At 32.5% G+C, this 21,115-nt stretch overlaps 2 protein-coding genes across 2 annotated transcripts; one reads left to right on the forward strand and one right to left on the reverse strand.

Annotated features, from left to right (window-relative positions):
* Window positions 1-7,478: 7,478 nt before the first annotated feature.
* On the forward strand, window positions 7,479-11,096 carry LOC110654151 (fatty acyl-CoA reductase 3). Its single transcript, XM_021810053.2, has 10 exons — window positions 7,479-7,636; window positions 7,766-7,869; window positions 8,574-8,776; window positions 8,848-8,948; window positions 9,033-9,225; window positions 9,301-9,462; window positions 9,930-10,011; window positions 10,115-10,387; window positions 10,508-10,635; window positions 10,825-11,096. Exons 1-10 carry the CDS (start codon window positions 7,507-7,509, stop codon window positions 10,973-10,975), a joined length of 1,527 nt encoding a protein of 508 aa, XP_021665745.2. The 5' UTR covers window positions 7,479-7,506; the 3' UTR covers window positions 10,976-11,096.
* Window positions 11,097-18,480: 7,384 nt separating this feature from the next.
* LOC110654152 (cytochrome P450 94C1) lies at window positions 18,481-20,250 on the reverse strand. The gene has a single exon (XM_021810055.2). The coding sequence runs from the start codon at window positions 20,148-20,150 to the stop codon at window positions 18,606-18,608; it is 1,545 nt and encodes a 514-aa protein (XP_021665747.2). The 5' UTR covers window positions 20,151-20,250; the 3' UTR covers window positions 18,481-18,605.
* Window positions 20,251-21,115: the final 865 nt, after the last annotated feature.

Here is a 21,115-nt window from a genome sequence, read left to right on the forward strand (position 1 = left end):
GACTTAATAAAATGGCGATATTAACACTGACCTGTAGGGAGTCGAGTCTATTGAACTAACCACAGAATCGCAAAAAGTGGCAAGATTGCAGGTTGGCAGCCGGAGGACTGTGGTTTGCCTCGAAATGAAGTATTCTTTGTTAAAATGTAAACAGGTCAAAATAACCAAGCTTGAGTGGAGTAGAGCTTAGATAATATGAATGGAAATAGAGGATAACAGAGACAGAAAGTGGGAGTGCCACAGGATAATGAATGAACTGAAAATGAAAAGTTTCAGTATCCCAGAATCCCTTTTGCAAGAAAACACTTCAGAAAACTAGTTTCAAAAGTTTTTTTCTACGAAAACTCAAAATAGCAGAGTAACAAACTGAATTAAGTTTCAGAGTTATTCCACTATAGTCACTGCCTCTTGCCTATATTTTCCGTCCTTCGGTCCCTTGAACAGTTTTTCTTGCAGGTATTTATAGGGACCGGGTGCTTCCCCTGAAGGGTCAGGATCTGTCTTTGAGGGAGATGGAGGGTCAGGATTTCAAAGGACATGATCTGAGGCTCAGGAATTAAAGAGAATTAAGACGAATGGTTGAGATCATTCTCAAGATACTTGTCCTTTTCTTCTTCTAATCTGACGGTCCAAAACTTCGTTGACCTGGGTGATCCGAGGGCTGGGCATAAAAGGGGCCGGTCTTGTCGTCTTCCTCTTTGATCCAAGGGCCCCGGGCTCGTCCTTACAAGTGAGATCAACGGTGGAGATTGAGATGTACAGGACTGTCATGACATACCCTGGCACCTGTCAGCATTGCGGGCGATTCTTAGGCGTGCGGTGGAGATCTCGTCTGCAACGCTTTAACTACCTCGGCTCTGATTCTGACGACGGTTATTTGGGATTTGTCTTATTCCTTTTGTCTTCCGATCCCTCCCCCTTTTCGATCTTCTTGACACGCTCCTATTCCGCTCTCTTATGCTGATCTCCTATCTTCCGATCTCTATTATCCCTTAATCAGCCTTGGTCCGGTCAAAGCATTAATTTCCCCTCGATTCCCGAAGCGTCCGCTTTGTTTTCTGCTCAGCAATAAATGCCCGTTTTCCCCTATATATACTTCTGACGAAAGAGACTTTCCTTCATCCGATTTCCTCTCTTTCTTCTTACTTCCCGATTCTATTCGTGGAAGTTCCATTACAACTGTGGCTTTGGTCCTTTTCCGATGGACTTCCTTACTCCTCGACTGAAAATTTACGACCCTGGTGATCGCATAACCTTGTCTGATGATGGTGAGAGAACTGGATCAATTGACCGATCTAGATTGCGGACCTTGATCGTGCCAGTCTCGAGTCGCTCAACTGAGTTTATTCAGCTTCTCACCACATTGGGTGTTCCGACAGCGTCTTTCCTCCACATTGGGTGTTCCAACAGCGGGTTAAGCTCCGGTCGGCGACACCCTTTGGATCAGTCACAATGTTGACTATTAACATGGGCCTCTTTAGATAGGATGTTCCGCTGGTCTTTAGAGATCGGCCCTTTGATGTAATCAGATCTGTAATGTATTCCGATCTTTAGATCGCCCAAATTATGTAATTTGACTTTTGGAAATGTATTTCGATCTCTTGAGATCGCCCAAATGATGTAATCCGACTTTTGGAAATGTATTCCGATCTCTTAAAAATAAAAATCTTATTTCGCCAACTATCATCTTATTGATTATTTTCCGATCTCTGATATATTTGTCTGATCTGGTTCCTAACAAAACGACTCTTAACTGATCCTTTATTCAAAATATTCAACTTAATATGCCGATCTCCAGTTAACCGATCTCTTTATGTAATTCGGAATGTTCGAGAAACGTGTCAGAACAGCTGGCGAGTCCCGTTAACCGATGCACTGCCTGAAACCCCGTGAGCATTAAATGCTCGGACGAGTATAAATAGGGGTGGGGGGTTAGCCATTTGTTCTCTCATTCCATTTTCAGTCTCCTGCTCACAACTTCGAAGTTCTCTCGTTTTCTCAAGTTCTTCCGACGCCGATCAGACTCCGGTAAGGGCTTTGATCTTCTTTTTAGTTTAAATTCTTTATTTCCTTTGAAAATGAGCGGTGCCGAAGGTCAGAGAGCGACGAGCCCTCCTTCCATTCAATTCTCGTGGTCGTCTGATGAAGAAGAGGTAGTCGGGCCAAGCGTTCAACAAGAACCTCCTAGGGTCTCGTTCGGCCGCGGGGCGGATCAGACCATCAAGGCACGCACCTTCTTCAGGGAGGGAGAATCTCCCTATGGACGAGCTGTCATCGATCTTGCAAGAATCCGATCTGCAATCGTTTAGCCAGGAGTACAATATTCGTCCTGATTCGTATGAACTTATCCGGTGTCACGGCGATCACCGAGCCGATCACTTCTTTGAAGAGAATGACATGGTTATGGTATACGAGGAATAGTTAAAGGCCGGTCTTCGATTCCCTCTGGATGACTTCTTCAAGGAGGTCCTAAAACTTCACTGAGTGTGCATTGCTCAAGTTCACCCTAACTCGTGGCGGATCTTAGTAGCCTTCCGAGGCCTATGCCGAGCTAAGGGAATCAGACTTACGGCTAAGGTGTTCGCCGAACTGCACAGAACGAGCACTGGTTCTTTCAGGCGAAGCCTCATTGCGGGCTCTTCACCGATCTGCCCTCCTCCCTTAAAAATTGGAAGAACCGCTTCTTAATTCTGAGGAGCAAAAATCCGACCTGTTTTGAGGACTTCCCTCGTAGCTGGTGGCACCAGGGGCCCTTGCTTCCGAAGCGCATTACCCTGAACCAGAAGGAAAGCTTAATAGTGATGGATCTGAAGAATCAGGCTGCCACTCAAAAGTATTCCTGTTTAGATGCGGTATCGCCGAAGTGCACCATTGGACCATACAGCTGCTCACCGGCCAAGATCGCGAACTTCCGCTCTCTGACCTCGGCACTGGTATTTTCTACATCTCAGATCTCAGGACCTTAGCGATCTCACTGACCTCTTCTTTGTGCAAGTATGGCGGGTGATGAGGGTTCCAGGAAGTGGAAGAAAGAAAGAGAGATCTCCCGGAAAATAAAGGAGATGAAGCGTTCGGAAATGCTTCGAACACCCGGTCATGAACCTAGGGAGGTACAAGGGAACCCGCCCCGACCTTCGGGGCCGCCGATCACTGAAGCTGTTCGATCTCCTCCTCAACAGGAAGAGCCGCCTCCACCCCCTCCAGTTGCTCCAAGCACAGAAAGGGGTCCTTCTCAATCTTTTGTGAGAGCCTCTTCTCGTGGCGCTCAAACGTTGATCGAGTCCCTGAAGAATAACCGGACTGTTCGGGAGAACCCCGGTTTTGCCAAAGTCTTGGGGTCTTCCATCTGCCTTCGGGAGGATCGGGATGATCGTCTCGGACAACCTTGGCGATATCGACCGATCCATGAGTGCAGATGTAGAGTGTCTGGTGAACCAGCACATAGTTCGGGAAAAGGCTCATCGCCTGGGTAAGGAGGTCGAGAAGAAGAGTCAAGAAGTGGCTTCCCTCCGATCCCAACTCTCATCCACTCAGGATTACATATCTCAAGTTGAGGGGCGGGCGAAGTTCTATGAAGACAGGCTGGCCGAACAGAATCATGTTCTGGCTGAAAGGGATCGTGCTCTCGGGGAAGTCCGGGCGCTCCGGGCCAATGAAGCTTCTCAGGTCGCTTAACTTATCGAGGAGCTTAAGGCGAAAGACGAAGAAATGGTGACAGGGATAGCTGGTGCCTATGTGAATGCTCACAAGGACCTCTTGGCCGAACTCCAGAAGCGTTACCCAGAAGAGGACTTCTCTTGGATGGCCAACCTGGCTCCCGGGGGCGAGGGTGAGGATAGTGAAGAGGAGGGAGAGGATGAGCGAAATGTAGATCAGGCTGGGGGTGATCCCCCAGCCGAATAACTTGTACAAATTTTGCAATGAAATGAAATAGAATGCCTTTTTGTTCGATGAATGGTTGTGATCGAAAAATTTCTAAACACTTGATTGTCTGAGTATATTGAAATAACTGAAAACTATTATTATCCTAAGTGTGAGAGATCGGAAAATACAACACGCATGAGATTGCTAAACGGAACTTAATTGAAAATTTTGGCTTGAACATCTAAGATCGGGATCTTCATTAAACCGGATTAGAACCTTAGCTTGATTATTCCTAAACTTTTAAAAGAGAGGTCGACCATAAATACTGGCAGCAAGGTTCTAGTGTTAGTTCAATTTAAATCGACAAGAGAGATCGGGAATGTAGTTAACTGGTCAGGATATTTGACAATGGGCTTGAGAGATCGGTGAATGATTTGAGAGACCGGTAAGGCTTTGACTGATATGAGGACTTAGCATTGACTCAACTTTCTGTGAAGAGAGATCGGAACCGTGGTTAGATGGCAAGGAGAGACTTAGTGCTAGGGATCGGTTTCGAAGTTTATTGATTCTGGGGATCGGCCAAAATATGGTGTCGACAATCCTTAATGCACCTAACTTGATTGAGATCTTGACATTTTCTTTCTCTACTCTTTGCTAATCTATAAATATCTTTCTCCCCTTCTTTAGTTCCAAGTTTCTCATATAACTTTTCAAAGGCCTGTGCTCTTGCTTGACTAACTGCCTTTTTTGCCTCTTTCTTTGCTATCTTTTACTGTTAATATGCCTCATTATTATCACATTTAGGTAATTTCTTATACCATTCCCTTTTTCTCTTCACTGCCTTTTGTACTTCCTCATTCCACCACCATTTCTCTTTTGAGGGTGGTCCATGTCCTTTAGACTCTCCAAGTACTTTTCTAGCTACTTCTCTAATCTTTGATGCCATCTGTATCCACATATCATTGGCCTCCATATCTAGCTTCCATACTTCGGACTCGAGAAGCTCATTTTTGAACTTCACTTGCTTTACTCCTTTGAACTCCCACCACTTTGTTCGAGCTACACTATTTCTTCTAACCTTACTTAAATTGTTCCTAAACTTGACATCCAAGACCATCAAACTATGTTGACTTGTTAAAGCCTCTCCTGGAATGACCTTGCAATCCTTGCATAGAGCTCTATTTGTCTTTCTGGTTAAGAGGAAGTCGATTTGGCTTCTATGCTGCCCACTTTTGAAAGTAACTAAATGTGACTCTCTTTTTATAAAATAGGTATTTGCTAGTATTAGGTCGTATGCCGTAGCAAAATCCAGGATGTTTTTTCCCTCCTCATTTCGACTGCCAAAACCAAAACCTCCATGAACATTCTCATAACCTTGCCTATCACTTCCTACATGTCCATTCAAATCTCCACCAATGAAAACATTCTCTTCATTCGGTATGCTTTGCATTAAATCATCCATATCTTCCCAAAACCTTTGTTTACTCTCACTGTCTAGTCCTATTTGTGGGGCATAAGCACTAACTATATTTATTGTTTCTCCTTCTAGTACTAGCTTTACTAGTATAATTCTATCTCCTACTCTTTTCACAGTTACTACTGCGTCTTTCAATGTTCTGTCTATGATTATACCCACTCCGTTCTTATTTCTCTCCTTTCCGGTAAACCACAGTTTGTACCCTGAATTATCCACTTCCTTACTTTTCTCTTCTACCCATTTAGTCTCCTGAATGCAAGCAATATTCACCCTTCTCCTTTCCAAGGTATCCACAAGGTCCATTAATTTTCCTGTAAGTGATCCAACATTCCAAGTACCAACCCTGATCCTCCTCCTATCCTGCTCCTTCCTAATTGGTCTCCTTCTATGATATCTTCTATTGTTTTCTACATCTATCTTGTGTTCTGTTCCACTATTTGTTCTACTATCTGTCCTATGGACTAACTTCTTTACCCACACCCGTCCATGATGTGGGAACCCTTGCTCACTTAACACCACACCCGGGCGCCGGCATGGCGCATCGCTTTCAGTGAACGCCCTACACCCTTACATATTTATCACTACACCCGGGCTCTGATGTAGCGCGTCGTTAGTAGAGAACGCCCCAACGTTTATATCATTTGAATCCATATCATAGGGTGTGACGAAATTTTTACGCTGGTTGTCACCTACCGCAACCCTCCTCCTTTACCCGGGCTTGGGACCGGCTAAGCGCAAACTACTTAAGCGGAGTTATTTTGTTAGCATATATATATAATATTATTTTTCCAATCAGATTTAATGTTATTTTGTTTGTCGTTTCATTAACTGAATTTTATAGGTTAAATTGCCTACTTATTATTAGATTTTATTTTGTATTTTATTAATCTGTTCTTTTAGTTTAATAAATTGATTAATGTATTTAAGTGGGAAATTGTTGGATTATTTATTTGTATCTGGATGTGGATTAGCAATAATTAATTGTTAGGCTCATTGACAAATTAAATAATGATATCAAATAATAAGTTTAGTAATTAGCAATATCTAAATAGATTGGCCGGTCATATGATTGGGCAAGCCTGTAATGGGTCAGACTGTCCATAAGTCCGCTTAAGAAGAGGCACAAACTCTTAGTTATATATATATATATATATATATATATATATATATATATATATATATATTCTGATAACTCCATTAATATCAGATAGAATTTGAACACTGTGGATATTGGAACTTGTGAACCTATCGTTTCGCTTCCTTTTCTCTATTCTTGATTGTTCATAGAAAATTATGAATACAAGCATGTTTTCAGATACACATATTCTCTAATCAGATAATCTATAACGATTTAATTTATATATATAACAATTAATGGATTCAATATAAAAAGAATTCATCCTAATAATGAAAACTAAATATTAAAACCAAATAAATAAGAGAAAAAAGAAAAAATCTGAGTAGATGGAAGCTTTGAAGTGCTATCTCCCTTCATCTCCACAGCTGCGTTGTGGCGTGTCGGCCAAAGATCCTTAATTGATTGAAAAATATGTGTTGGACTCTCAATTTTTAATTGACGCCTTCAATTTAAACTACACGAGCCGGACTGTGTTGGACTCTCAACTACGCACCCGATGGCTCAAGAACATGCCAAGCCCCACGACATAAGACGCATGCTATTGCTATTCCAATGGTTTTACAGTTGGCTAATTAAGAAGACAAGAAACGTGTCCTACAATACAAAGATTTGTTGCGAAACAATGGCCTAAAAGCAAAGAAAACGAATAAAATGATAAAACTTAGTAAAAATTTGTTAATATTAATAAAAATAATTAATTAACACAAAAATGACTTAAAATTTAAAACTTATTCATAACATTAATTAAATATTTTATAAAATGTTATTAATATTTAATGTGATTCACACCCATAATTGCAAACCCCATATGATCAACACTGTTCTTAATAGTTGTGTTCTTCTTATCTTCTTTCTCCAAATCCTCTGCCCACCACATATTTATTATTCTAAAAATAATTATTATATCAAGATTAATTAATCACACATTTCTAAGCTATTTTGATACAGCATGGGCCTAGAGACTTAGCAAACCAATCAACAACATCACACTATATATATATCATAAGTAGACAACAGCAATGGTGAAATGAAAAAAACACAAAGCCTCTATCTCTCTCTCGTTTTGTGTTTTCTTGCAATGGAATTCGGAAGTATCCTTCAGTTTCTTGAGAACAAGAATCTTTTTGTCACTGGTGTAACTGGGTTTCTTTCTAAAAGTACAAATTCTATCTCTCTCCCCACAGAAAATTTAATATATATATATATATATATACTCTCTTCAAAGAGGGGCTTCATATTTATTAATTTTGTTTCTTTAATTTTTTTTCTTTAAATAATTAATTCAGTTTTTGTGGAGAAGATACTAAGGGTTCAACCGAATGTGAAGAAGCTTTATCTTCTTTTAAGAGCTTCAGATGCTACCTCTGCAAATCATCGCTTTCACAATGAGGTAATTTTCAATCTTTAGCACATGTGCCTAGCGATAGAATAAGATGCATCTTTTATTAAAATAAAATCTTAAGTTTGAATCTCTCTTTTCTGTTTTATGTATCCACAAGAAAAAACATATATCTAATATAAGTTCAATCTTATACGAGTATTATTTGTTCTGTTTTATGTATCCATAAGAAAAAACATATATCTAATATAAGTTCAATCTTATACGAATATTATTTGCGTTGAGATTCATGTCAACTCAACTCAACTCAACTCAACTAAGTCTTTGTCCCAAAAATTTGGGGTCGGCTATATGGATTCGCTTTTTCCACTCTGAACGATTTTGGATTAAATCCTCAGAAATGTGTAATGCTTCTAAGTCATGCTGTACTACTCTCCTCCAAGTCAATTTAGGTCTACCCCTTTTTTTCTTTCTATCCTCTAGCCTAATGTGCTCTACTTGTCTAACTGGAGCCTCCGTATGTCTACGCTTCACATGACCAAACCATCTCAATCTCCCTTCTCTCAACTTATCTTCAATTGGCACCACTCCGACCTTTTCTCGTTGAGATTCATGTCAAATTAATTAAATTGTACACATAATTAAAATAATAAATATATAAATTTCAATAAAAATGTTTTTTTGAAAAAAAACACTTATTACCTTCTAACAAGTTTTCTTCTTGATTAAGTCAAGTTATATGTTTAACAAAGCAGGTGATAAGGAAGGACTTATATAGAGTTGCGAAGGAAAAATTGGGTGCAAATTTTGATGCTATTATATCCAAAAAGATTAATATTATTTCTGGTGATATCTGTTATGAGGACTTGGGAATTAAAGACTCTTCCTTGAGAGAAGAGATGAAGAATGAATTGGATATTGTACTTAATTTTGCAGCCACCACCCGCTTTGATGAACGGTAACCTTCTTCCTCTTCTTTCGATATGGTCTTTTATTTTCTTCTTGTTTTAATAATATCTTATGGAGCAGATACGATATTGCATTTGGAACCAACACTATTGGAGCTAAGAATGTTATGTGCTTTGCCAAACTTTGCCTAAAACTAAAGTTGTTTGTTCACATATCTACTGGTTAGTATTTAGTCTCAAATTGCTTTTAATTAATTAAGCTACTAATTCCCAGTAGCAAAATGAAGAGGGCAAATGTGTTTGCAGCTTATGTTTGTGGAGAAAGTTCAGGACTGATACCAGAAAACCCCTATCGCTTGGGTGAGACACTTAACGGTGTTTCTGGGCTAGATATTGAAGAAGAGAAGAAATTGATTGATACCAAATTAGATGAACTCAAAGCTGAGAGAGCTACAGAAACAGAAATTAAACATGCCATGAAAGATATGGGTATCAAAAGGTAATTAATTAAGATAGTTCTTCATCCATTTGAAATCATAATAATAGTTTCGAATTCACAAATCTTAATTACTAGAGCAAGGAGATATGGATGGCCAAACACTTATGTGTTTACCAAGGCTATGGGAGAAATGCTTGTAGGACACTTGAAAGAAAATCTTCCTTTGGTGATCATACGTCCCTCTATGATTACTAGTACTTACAAGGAACCTTTCCCTGGTTGGATTGAAGGTGCAAGGTCAGTAATCAAAATCTTTCCTTTTTTAGTGTGCCTGTATCATATTGAAATTTCTGTTAAAATAGACATGTAAATTTAAGGTATACACAATCGTACAATGACACAGTATAGAGTAGAGTAGAAAAATAGACACAAGATGGTTCAACTGTAAGATTTATGTTCACGAATAAGACGAGAAAAAAAGTTCATAAGAGTAAAATACAATTACTCAAAACTTTCAAACTTTGACCTCAATATGTTTTCCGAATTTCTCATAATATAGCAATAGGCAAAAAATATAATATTTATACTGATCCATGCTATATATCTCATAAAATATTTCAATCGGATTGTAACGTGAAACTTTTAAATCGGATCACAAATCGAATCCATGAAAACATATTCAATTTCCTTCTCAATTATCAAGTTATATGTAAAATAAACCATGTAATATCTTCTCTTATAATTGTATTTGTTTGTGGCTGCAGAACCATCGATGCATTAACTCTTAGCTATGGTAAAGGAAGATTAACTTTCTTTGTTGCAGGGCCTGCATTAATTATTGATGTGGTGAGCAAATCTATTTTACTATATACTTTTTGTCAGCTTATTTTATATATATAACACAATGTTTACCAAAATCGACGGTAAGATAAGTTCCCCTGCTGTGCAGATACCAGGTGACATGGTGGTGAATGCCATAATTGTGGCTATGGTGGCTCATGCAAATCAACCTTGTGATGAAGTCATTTATCATGTGGGATCATCAGTCAGAAATCCTATTAGATGTTCTAGTTTCAAAGATTACCTCATTCGCCACTTCACAAAGAAACCATGGATCAACCAGAATGGAAAGCCAGTGAAGGTTGTTAGTAAACCTACCATGCTCAATTGCGTCTCCAACTTTCAAAGATTTATAAGGATTCGCTACCTCCCATTATTAAAGGTTTGTTAAAATACCTATAATAATCATGTGTTGTGGTCTAGATAGAACTGTATCTTCATCTACATTTAATTAATTATTAGCAGCAAACTTGAGATTTTAACATGCACATCACATATGCAGGGACTAAAACTAGCAAACATAATATCCTGCCAAAGTTTTCAAGGTACATATAGCAATCTGAGTAGAAGAATTAAACTTGTGAAGCGACTGGTTGAACTATACCAGCCATACCTATTCTTCCATGGAATGTAAGTTGGCATATTCAATTAAATCTTTAGTAGTTACAACGGTTAATTTTATTCTAATCATTGCATCATGATAAGACTCACCATGATCAATGGTGGAAGTGTATTCATTTGTAAATATATACCATAACTACACTGACTAATTATTCATTTCACAAATCTATTTATGTAAAATTTCCTTTTCATTTGCAGTTTTGATGATTTCAATTTAGACAAGTTAAGAACAGCAGCAGAAGAGAATGGGATAGAGACGGATATCTTTTTAATGGATCCTAAGTTAATTGATTGGGATGATTATTTCTTGAATACACATATTCCTGGCATGGTAAAATATGTCTTTTAACTATAATTGAAACAGCAATTAAATATTGTTTTTAAAAAAAAAACTGTAATTAAGTGAGCAATATTTTTCTCTTTGGATTTTACTTTTAATCATTAATGAAAGGTTTGAGGATTAATATGAATGTATCGTTGTTAGGAATTGGTGTGGAAAGCGAGTCTATTGATTTCTAATCCGAATTCGTCCAACTTGAGAACATTGGTGATCAATTCACATTGTCTCACTTAATTCGAAATTATCAGAATTCAAACTACAAGAGTTGATGTGATAATTTGTGTTATTCGATCCGATCATGGTTTGTTTAGGTTTATCTAGTCATCCAAATTTAATTTAATATTTTAATAAAAATAATTTATTTTTAAATTAATTTTGTAAAAAAAAGTTTTATTTTAAAAATTAATTAGTCATTTTATTACGTGTATTATTTATTTATTTATTTATTTATTTATTTATTTTAATAATATAATTTAATATGTATTTTTTATATTTTATATTTTTATAATCATGTTATAAAATATTAATTAATAAAGTTTTTAATTAATTATAATTTTATTTTAAATGTTAATAAATAAATTGATTGATATATTATTTTTATTTTTAAAATATCGATATTAAAATTTTTAATTTTAAAAATAATAAGAAATGTTTTAAAAATGAATAGTTAATTTTTATAAATAATTTCTTTATTGAATATATATATATATATATATATATTAGAAAATAATTCACTCATTTTCTATTTTAATAAAAAAGTTTAATTAAAAAATATTAATTTTGAGAGATATTATGATAGAACAAAAATTTTATTAATATTTTTATATGAGGTGAGATTTTAATATTTAAAATTTTAAAATATTTGGATAAAATTAATATTTTATAATGATAAGTTAATTTTTTTATATAAGAAAATATGAAAATAAAAATAAAGAAGCTTACAATTAATACATATTTAAAATAATTATTTATATATATTCTTTCAAAAATAATTCACTCTTTTTAATTTAATAACAATATTTATTAAAAATTAGTTATCTTTTAGGATATTATAATGAGCAAAAATTTTAAAATTCTTTAAAAAATAGTAAAAAATATAAGATTTTAATAATTGTAATTTAAAAATGTTGTGTAATTTTTAGAGCTCGTCTCTAAATTTTATCCCTTATTTAACTTCTATTTATTATCTTTAATTTATTATTAAAAAATTCACAAACTTTAATTTTGTTTCATAAAAATACCTTCTAATTTGCAATAGTATATTTCTATATTAAAAATCACTCTAAGCTACGGGTCTAAATAGTATTTTAAACAGCTAATGTTTTTTTAGAGTGAGAAAATTAAGATAAAAATATAATTTTATTATTTTTTAACTTGAAAGCTTGTTATAGTGTGTTAGAATGATTCTTATGAAACAAAAATTTTTTTAGTAACAAATTAAAGTTAAATAACGAAAATGAAATACGAGATAAAATTCAATGCCAGACTATAAAAATTACCCGCAAATATTTAAATGAAAGTTAATATTTAATATGGTAAGTTAATTTTTATATTAAAAAATATAAAAAATAAATATAAAAATAAAAATTACCCTTATTAATTTAGGTGGCATATTATTATAAAGTCATTTTTAAAATTTAATTAAAATATATGTAACAAATTAAAATGATTTAATCTAAACTTATCTAAAGAAGAGGAGACCTTATTAGATACAAATGCTCTAAGCCCGTCCTACTATTCCATTCTCACTTAAACAACATCATTTCCTTGATTGGGTGGATCATTCATTTTCTGTGAAAGTTTTTATAGCTCAACTACGAAACAACAATTCTACACTCAAAGCTTACAGCTGCTGATGTATCTCCTTTTTATTTTGGATAACATTTTAATTAAGTTCAAGTCTTTATTTTATTTTTAATTAAAAATAATATTTTGAAAACGACATCACTAGAAATGATCGATAAATAAATATATATATTTTTTAAAATAAAGATATAATTTCTTTAAATTTTTTAAAATATGCACTTACCATATTTATAACAAATTCAATCAAAGTTGATGAAAATTGCACTTTCCATATGTATAGCAAAAATGATTTAAATGAGACTTACACCATATAGAATGTTAAACATGAAATCTCACGCCACTTAGATAAATACAATTCTATCATATATACTTGTTATTATTTAGGATTCTACTTATATATAATTAAGAGTAATTAATGTAAATTTAATTAGTATTGCTCACCTCTAATTTTTGACATGTAGGTGTGAGAGCTCATCTTATGTTGAAACAACTTGTGTCTATCTTATTGTACTACATCAATTATATATATTTACATCAGACTGTAAATATTTTTTATATTATTTAATTTAAAAATTTGAGAATTTTATATTATAAATTAAAATTTAAATATCTTATTATTTTATTCGTATCCTTAAATTGAGTTACTATTTATATAATTTACTCAACTAATATTAAAGAACCTTTATTATATGGGTAAGACACCTAGGTTACATTTAGTAAAAAGTAATGTAACGTGATATAATTAATTATATAATGTAATTAAAATTATAATGTAATGTAATTATCCTATATTTATTTGGTTGTAAAATAAAAATATAAAAAGTGTTATATAATGATAATTTTAATTTTAATATTTAATTTATTTATAGTGTTAATAATAAATAGTAATGATTGTAATAATTGAGAATTGAATGATAGTAGTAATTAAGTAGTGGTGGCAACAATAGTGATTAGATGATGATGATGGCAATATGAGATAATGATAGTGGTAATAGTTAATTGGTAATAACGGTGATCAAATGGTGATTGTAGTAACAGGATAGTGCAGTAATGGTGGTAACAGGATAAGGGTAATAGTGGTGGTAATAATAATAATAATAATAATAATTAACGTAAATAATTATAATTATACTTATTTTTATATATAATGATTATTATATATAATTATGGTTTCATCATATTCTTTTTTTATTATAAATATTAATTATAATTTTAATTACGTTATATCAAAACATTGATGCTAATGTCTATAGATTAGATATTGATGAAGAGAAGAAATTGATTGATCAAAATTTAGATAACCTCCAAGCTCAGGGAGCTACAGAAGTGGCAATCAAAAAGGCCATGAAAAGGCCAGTTAAAACCATGGGCCTCAACTTCATAATTAAAATCATTTCATTTTGAGCAAAGTTATATGAATTCTAGATTATTTCAGATGTGCCGATTAGAACCTTTAATTGATGCGCACCGTTACCACTTTTCTTGAATTGCTTTTGCGCACCGTTTCATTAATTGAACTTCTTCCCTTGTTCACTTGCCCATAAACGCACCGTTTGCCTGCTTGCTCAAATAACTTAACATAGACTCGTCTTTAGAGCAAGATAGGATTTAGATCATCATTCTTTTTTTTAACAAAAATTAATTTTACTTATTTAATTTTAATAAAAATAAATAAGATTCTAGTTAAGGGTTATCAGATTAATTTTCAATTTTATTAATATTAACATAATACTTGTGTTTTTCTCATAATTATATAAAAACTTTACATCTTATTTATAATTTTAATAGTATTTTATACTAAATTATTTTTATATCAACAAAATATATTTAAATGTACTTTTATATCTTTTATATATATTTCCTATACATTTTTTTATCAATTATTATTCTTTTTACTCGCAATACATTTTTATTATTATATTTTATTTATTATATATATTATTATATTATATTTATTATTTTATTTTGTTTAAAACAATAATTTTTATTTTAATTCAATAATAAAGCTCTATTAAAGCATTTTAAATGAGATAAATAAAAATATATTAACATTAAATTAGATTTTATGCCATTAAATGCAGCTAAAATAAGAGAAATTAAATGATAATATTTTAATATGACAAATCACAAAAGGTTTGACCATATATATATATATATATATATATATATATATATATATATGATTATTTTTGTAGTCGCATAGTCTGATTTAATTTAATAATTAAAAATATATCACTTATTTTTTTATTGACTGTTAATAATTAAATTTAATTTAAAAAAAAATTGGGTGGCATAAAACAATTTATTCTCATAATTAAATATATTGCAAATTTGAGTTTGGCAAAAACAATTATGTATATATATATATATATATATATATATATATATATATATATATATATATATATATATATATATATATGAAGTTGGGAGCAGGTGGAATTGGAGAGGATTGAGACCAACTAGAAGTATGGTTTTGGCCACTTAATAACTTAGGTCATCTTATATGTCATGTCCATTAACTATTGTCATTCTTGAACTTTTTAGTCAATTTTTTTTTCAAACATTACTACATTATAAAACATGTGTGCTTGTTTTTCCCCCTTGTTTTACACATGTATATGACTTGTCAAAACACAAAGTAATTTTAGGGTCAACAAACCCCCAATCCAATTATAAAATTTTTTTATTTTATAAATAAATTAATTTCTATTATCAATACTAATCCTAAAACTATTAAATTATGCATTCCCACTTTCCATTTTATTGTTTATTAAAATTAAATGCCATTTATAAATAAAATTTAATTAATAGTTAAGTCATCACAATATTTGAATTTTGATAGTTTTTTCTATTATTTTTTATAAGTTAAAAAAATTTTATTAAATTATATCCAGGAAAAACCTAGCATTTATCGTTTAGTTAAATCCAATCACTAGACCTTCCCAGTATACTCAACCTAGGACAGCGAATTCTTTTACTTTATATATATAAATTTTTATGCGCATAAAATATAAAGTTCAACAATGTTAAAAAAAAAAATAATTTGAAATTGTATGCATAAAGTTTAAATAGGTTCCATTTGGTGCTTTCACATAATTTAATATGATTTGTATGATATTAAAATCATTTTCAAGAATAATATTTAGAAATTAGATTAGAAGTTCTATGACTTAGAAAATAAAATTCAAATAATATACAAAATTAAACAATTTTAATCCTTTTAAAAGAATTCAAATTTTTAAAGTCAAAATCAATTAACTTGGTGCTCACACATAATTAGATTAGATTTGTATTATATGGGATCTTCTTATTAGGTCTGTATCACATCAAAATCAACTTTCTTGATTTAGTTATCAACCACTTTCGCTGGAAGGTGTTTGTTTTAAGTTAATCAAATTAATTTATAAATTTTAAAAATAAGTTATAATAATTTTTAAATTTATAAGTTGAGTTTATAAATTAAAAAAAAATATTAACATTTCATCAGGTTACTTATAAATTTTGTACTTATAAGCTAATTTGATCAAATATTTTATTATATTATCTTTATTTAATTTTTAAAATTTCATTATAAATTACATTTAATATTCTTTTTAGTCATTTTAATAATAAATATATTTATAAATTATTTTTAACTAAATACATTAATTACTTATTAGTCACTTATAAATATTTTAACTAAATATTTAATTATTTAAAATTTTAAATACTTATAAATTGAAATTAGCTTCTGATCACTTTTTCAAAACTTAGCAAACACCCTCTAATATTTGCTAATAGCTGCCAAAATGGAAAATGTTATTTAATTACTAAAAGAATATCTTAATTATTATTTAATATAATCTATTATTCTATTGATAATAAATTTTTAAGCAATGAGTGCTGATGTTATATCCCAATATTAAAAGAAATTAATTAATTATTTCTTAAATTTCGATGCTTTAATTGATGATTCAAGATGGTTGGCCTTTACTATTAATTAATGAATTAACGTGTCGATTAATTGAATTCAACAAGGCAAGCACCAATTTAAGAAAGAGGGAATACTTTACATAAAGAGATACCTAATTCTACATTTGTCATTTAATGAATTTGGCTAATCTCTTACTTATAATTCAATTTTACAAATCATATGTATATGACTGCCTTTTTGTTGCACTAATCCTTATATTTTTTTTATTGAATGTAATGAAATTAAAATTTTTAATTAAAATATAATTTTGATAAATTAAATTTAAATTAGAATGCAGTCGAATCTAATGGAATACTCTAAAAAATAATTAAAAAAAATTAAAGAAAAAGAAAGCATGTAGTGATGATGGCCTACGTAGGATCCAATTATGGAATAGTTCTGTAAAGAAAATGTAGCATATGAGACATAATTAGTTAGTTAGATCCAAAATTAATCAGATTTTATTATTAATTATGATTGTTAATTAGAGAATAATCCATAATTGATGTGCATGTGAGATGGATATTGTAAACTAATAAAAAGCATATTAATTAATTAATAATTAATACGTTTAGGTCAAGAGCTATAGATTAATTATTTGATTAATAAAAATAAGCAAATCATGGGGCGTTACCCCCTTTAACCTATACACGGATTTCTATTTTCCTACTCCTAACACCACCCTTTCATTGGGCTGTGTATGGGTAGCATGTGACCTACCTGGTCTATCTAGACTCATGTGGCCTTACACAATTATTATTATTATTATTGAATTAATTCTTAATTAATTTAACCTTTAAATTTATGAATCGTTTAGATTCAAATTATTTTAAATTTTATATAAATTATTTTAGATCCAACAAGATTTCAATCGAGTTAAAATTCATCATTTTTAATTTTGATTTAATGTATTAAAGTCATAATATAATTTAATTCATCATATTATAGAAGAAAATCTTACTCATTATATGAATTATTAATATTTTTTTAAGCAATGAATTATTATATAAATTTATAAATTATAAGGGAATAATTTATTGTGCAAATTTAAAACCAAATTGTAGAAAAACAAAATTGAATTTGAGAGCTAAATTATGAACATTCATTGAGTACACAAAAACCCTTGAATTTACAATATTGTGTGCAGTTATTATAAATTTGATTTTATTTGAAAATAAATTTAATAATTATTAAATTAAATATTTTATATTTGAATTTATACAATTATATATAATTCAATTAATTGTGTATAAATTTAAATAAGTTTAATTAATAATATTTATATAAAATTTATTTTCATTTGAAGTCCAACTTATATGGGATAACTCCATAATTATTCTCTAACTTTTTTAATTAATTAATTAATTCATTAAGGCAGCCAATTACAAACTAGTGATTACATTTGATAAACTCTTTTCATCACAAGAATTTTTTTTTTTAATTTTTTAATGGAAAACAATAGATAATTCTAATTAATGGGTAGATTGAGAGACTTAAATTCCACTTTTCCACTTCGAATTAAAAGCCTAAGAAAACCAACCAGCTACTCTGGTTAGCTTCATCACAAAGACTTCAACCGATTAACTTCTACTTTCAACCAACCTCTGCTGAACTCCATTCTACCCCATTGCAGCTTTGTTCCAAGTCGCCTTGTGCCTTCATGGCTTCATATGGGAGAATGAGACCGTGAATTGGCCTCAAACTACAAGTTTCTTAGAATTCAAGCAGACAATAAATTCCAACATAACCAAAATTGAAGAAATTACTACTAATTAATAAAGAAAAGAAGCTCTTCTTCTTAGTTATATGTACAGAAAGCTGCCATTTTTTTGACCCATTAGATCATTACAAACATGCATATTAATAATGATCATTTAGCTACATGCATGGCCTAACAATGGTGGTGGGTTGTGGAAGAAACTCTCTTTCTTTGACCACAACTGGTAAGCCACCTCTCACAGTAGCAGTAAGACCCGGGGAAAATATTGGTGCTTGATCCGGATCCACAACCCGAACTGTAAAGGACCCAAGTACTGCAAGAGCAACACTTTTCATCTCCACTAATGCCATTTCCTTGCCCAAACAAACCCTAAATCCAGCTTGAAAAACTGGGTATTTGTAAGAGTTTTCTGCTACAAAAACCCCATTCTTTATCCACCTTTCTGGCTTGAATTCGAGACAATCTGGACCCCAAACCCGCTCCATCCGACCCATTGCATACTGGTGATATGTTACTCTAGTGCCTTTGCTTACGAATGTACCATCAGGTAATATATCATCTTCTTGCGCAAACTTTGAATCAAATTGCACAGGTGGGTAGAGTCTTAAACTCTCATATATTGCAGCATTTAGATAATGCATGTCTCGCAGTTTTTCATAGCTGGTGAGCTGCCCATGAGTCGGCCCCATGACTCGTTCTGACTCTTCTCGAATTGCTGATTCAACTTCTGGGTGTTGAGACAAGAGCCAGAAGAAACTGGTTAAACCTGAGGCAACAGTGTCACGACCTGCCAAGAGAAAGCTGATGACAATATCTCGAAGATACTTATCATCATTAATGGAACCCATGAATCTTGATAAAAGGTCTTTGTTATCGGTGAAGCCTTCTCTTCTCCGGTGATTGATCAACGCTTGGGCGAGTTCATCCACCATCTTTATAGCCTCTGAGAGTTTCTTTTCTGAGCCTAAATTTAGTAACCTTTTCATCTTCCAAACCATTGGTGATGGTGCTAGAGCTCTCTCTGCAGATAATTTTGATGCAGTATCAAAAGCAAGAGCGAATTTACAAATGGGCAAAGATAACTTGAGGCATCCAGGGTCTAACCCAAAGGAAAATTTGCAAATGTTATCAAAAGAAAATCTTCTAAACACATCTTGCAAATCTAAAGCCTCTTCTTTATCAGCCATTGATGACAAAAGAGGAATCAACCTACCTCGGATCTCACTCATAATGAGCTCAAAAGCATACATCCTTATTGACACACTACCAAGCTCTAAACTCGCCATTTTCCTTTGGAACCTCCAAGAATCACCATCAACATTGAAAATACCTCCACCCAAAAGATCACCCAAGAGAGCAGAGAAGGGTTTCCCTTTTGGGTAGTTGTCGAAATTGGTCTTGAGAATGTATTCAACGTTTTCTGGATTGGAAGTGATGATATTGCCCAGAACATGAAGGTGAATTGTACCGGTGGGTGATTTTCTAAGAAGGTGAGTATACCAATCACAAAGATTAGCAAAATCTTTAGTCCAACTACCAGTGAGATAGCTCTTGCATACCTCACAGTTACACCAAGGCTTCAGCCTCAACACAAAGATAAGCACAGAGAAGAAAGAAAACAATAAGGTAAACCCAAAGAAGAGCAAAGAAAAAACACTGGAAATGGACTCCAACCATAGGGAAGAAGAAGCACCCAACTCCATTGATAATGAAGAGAAAAGGTTAAAGAAAACTCAAGAAATTAAGAGAGGGAAAGTTTAATCAAGAAGATGGCTGTAAAGGGTGGTGAGTAGAAGATGGGGAGGGGAGGCTGCATTATATACAAATGGGGTTACCAGTTAAGTCCTTTTTTTATTTTTTTTTAATATTCTAATTCTAGATACTGGCAGTATATAGCTGTTGACACCCAGAGGAAATATTAAATTACATGAATTACACGTGCCGAAACTTTCATATATGTCTACGTCATGACTTATTGCAAAAGCCATTCAAACACGTGCTCTTTCTATTTTCGGTCTCTCCCTCCCTCCTCGCCTACTTGGCAGTTGGCCCGACAAGTTGTCTGTTTTTTTCCTCCGCCGCTTGATGTCGGCTTGGAGACGGCGCAGCCATTTGCCAACCATAAACGGTCGCAGGTTTTCGGCCTTATTCACATTTGTATTCCATCTCATTTTGAGAGTGGGACCTAAGCGAGGTCAAAACCGTCATTTCACTATTATAAATAGCCTATCATTCCCACTAGACCCGGCTAAGGCAGATTCAAGCCTTCAATCAGACCGGATCAACTCGGATTAAATCCAGAATTAGTTTGGGTCAACAATTTAAGAACCTGAATCAAAACCAGATCAATTAAGCAGCGCCGGTTTCGCCATCTCTGTTCCCTTTCTTAAGCTCTGAATTGGAATCAACCCAAAACTAATAGTCTACCAAACCTCACTTTATATATACAGTTGAACCTTTTTAGGAAGAGCAATCAAATTTCCAATAGAATTAGCTTTCTTTATGAACATGATTTAGCTTTCCAATGAACATTTTCAATATAGCTTAGCCTCTTTTTATGACATTTAGCAAAGGGATAAACCTCACTCTCTCTTTTCAACTACCCATAATAAATAAATTTATCTTTGTCTAGTTTAATTATGAATGCTAACTTTAGGCTCTTAGAAAA

Source organism: Hevea brasiliensis, chromosome 1, assembly GCF_030052815.1.
Source record: "Hevea brasiliensis isolate MT/VB/25A 57/8 chromosome 1, ASM3005281v1, whole genome shotgun sequence".
NCBI classification, from domain to species: Eukaryota; Viridiplantae; Streptophyta; class Magnoliopsida; order Malpighiales; family Euphorbiaceae; genus Hevea; species Hevea brasiliensis.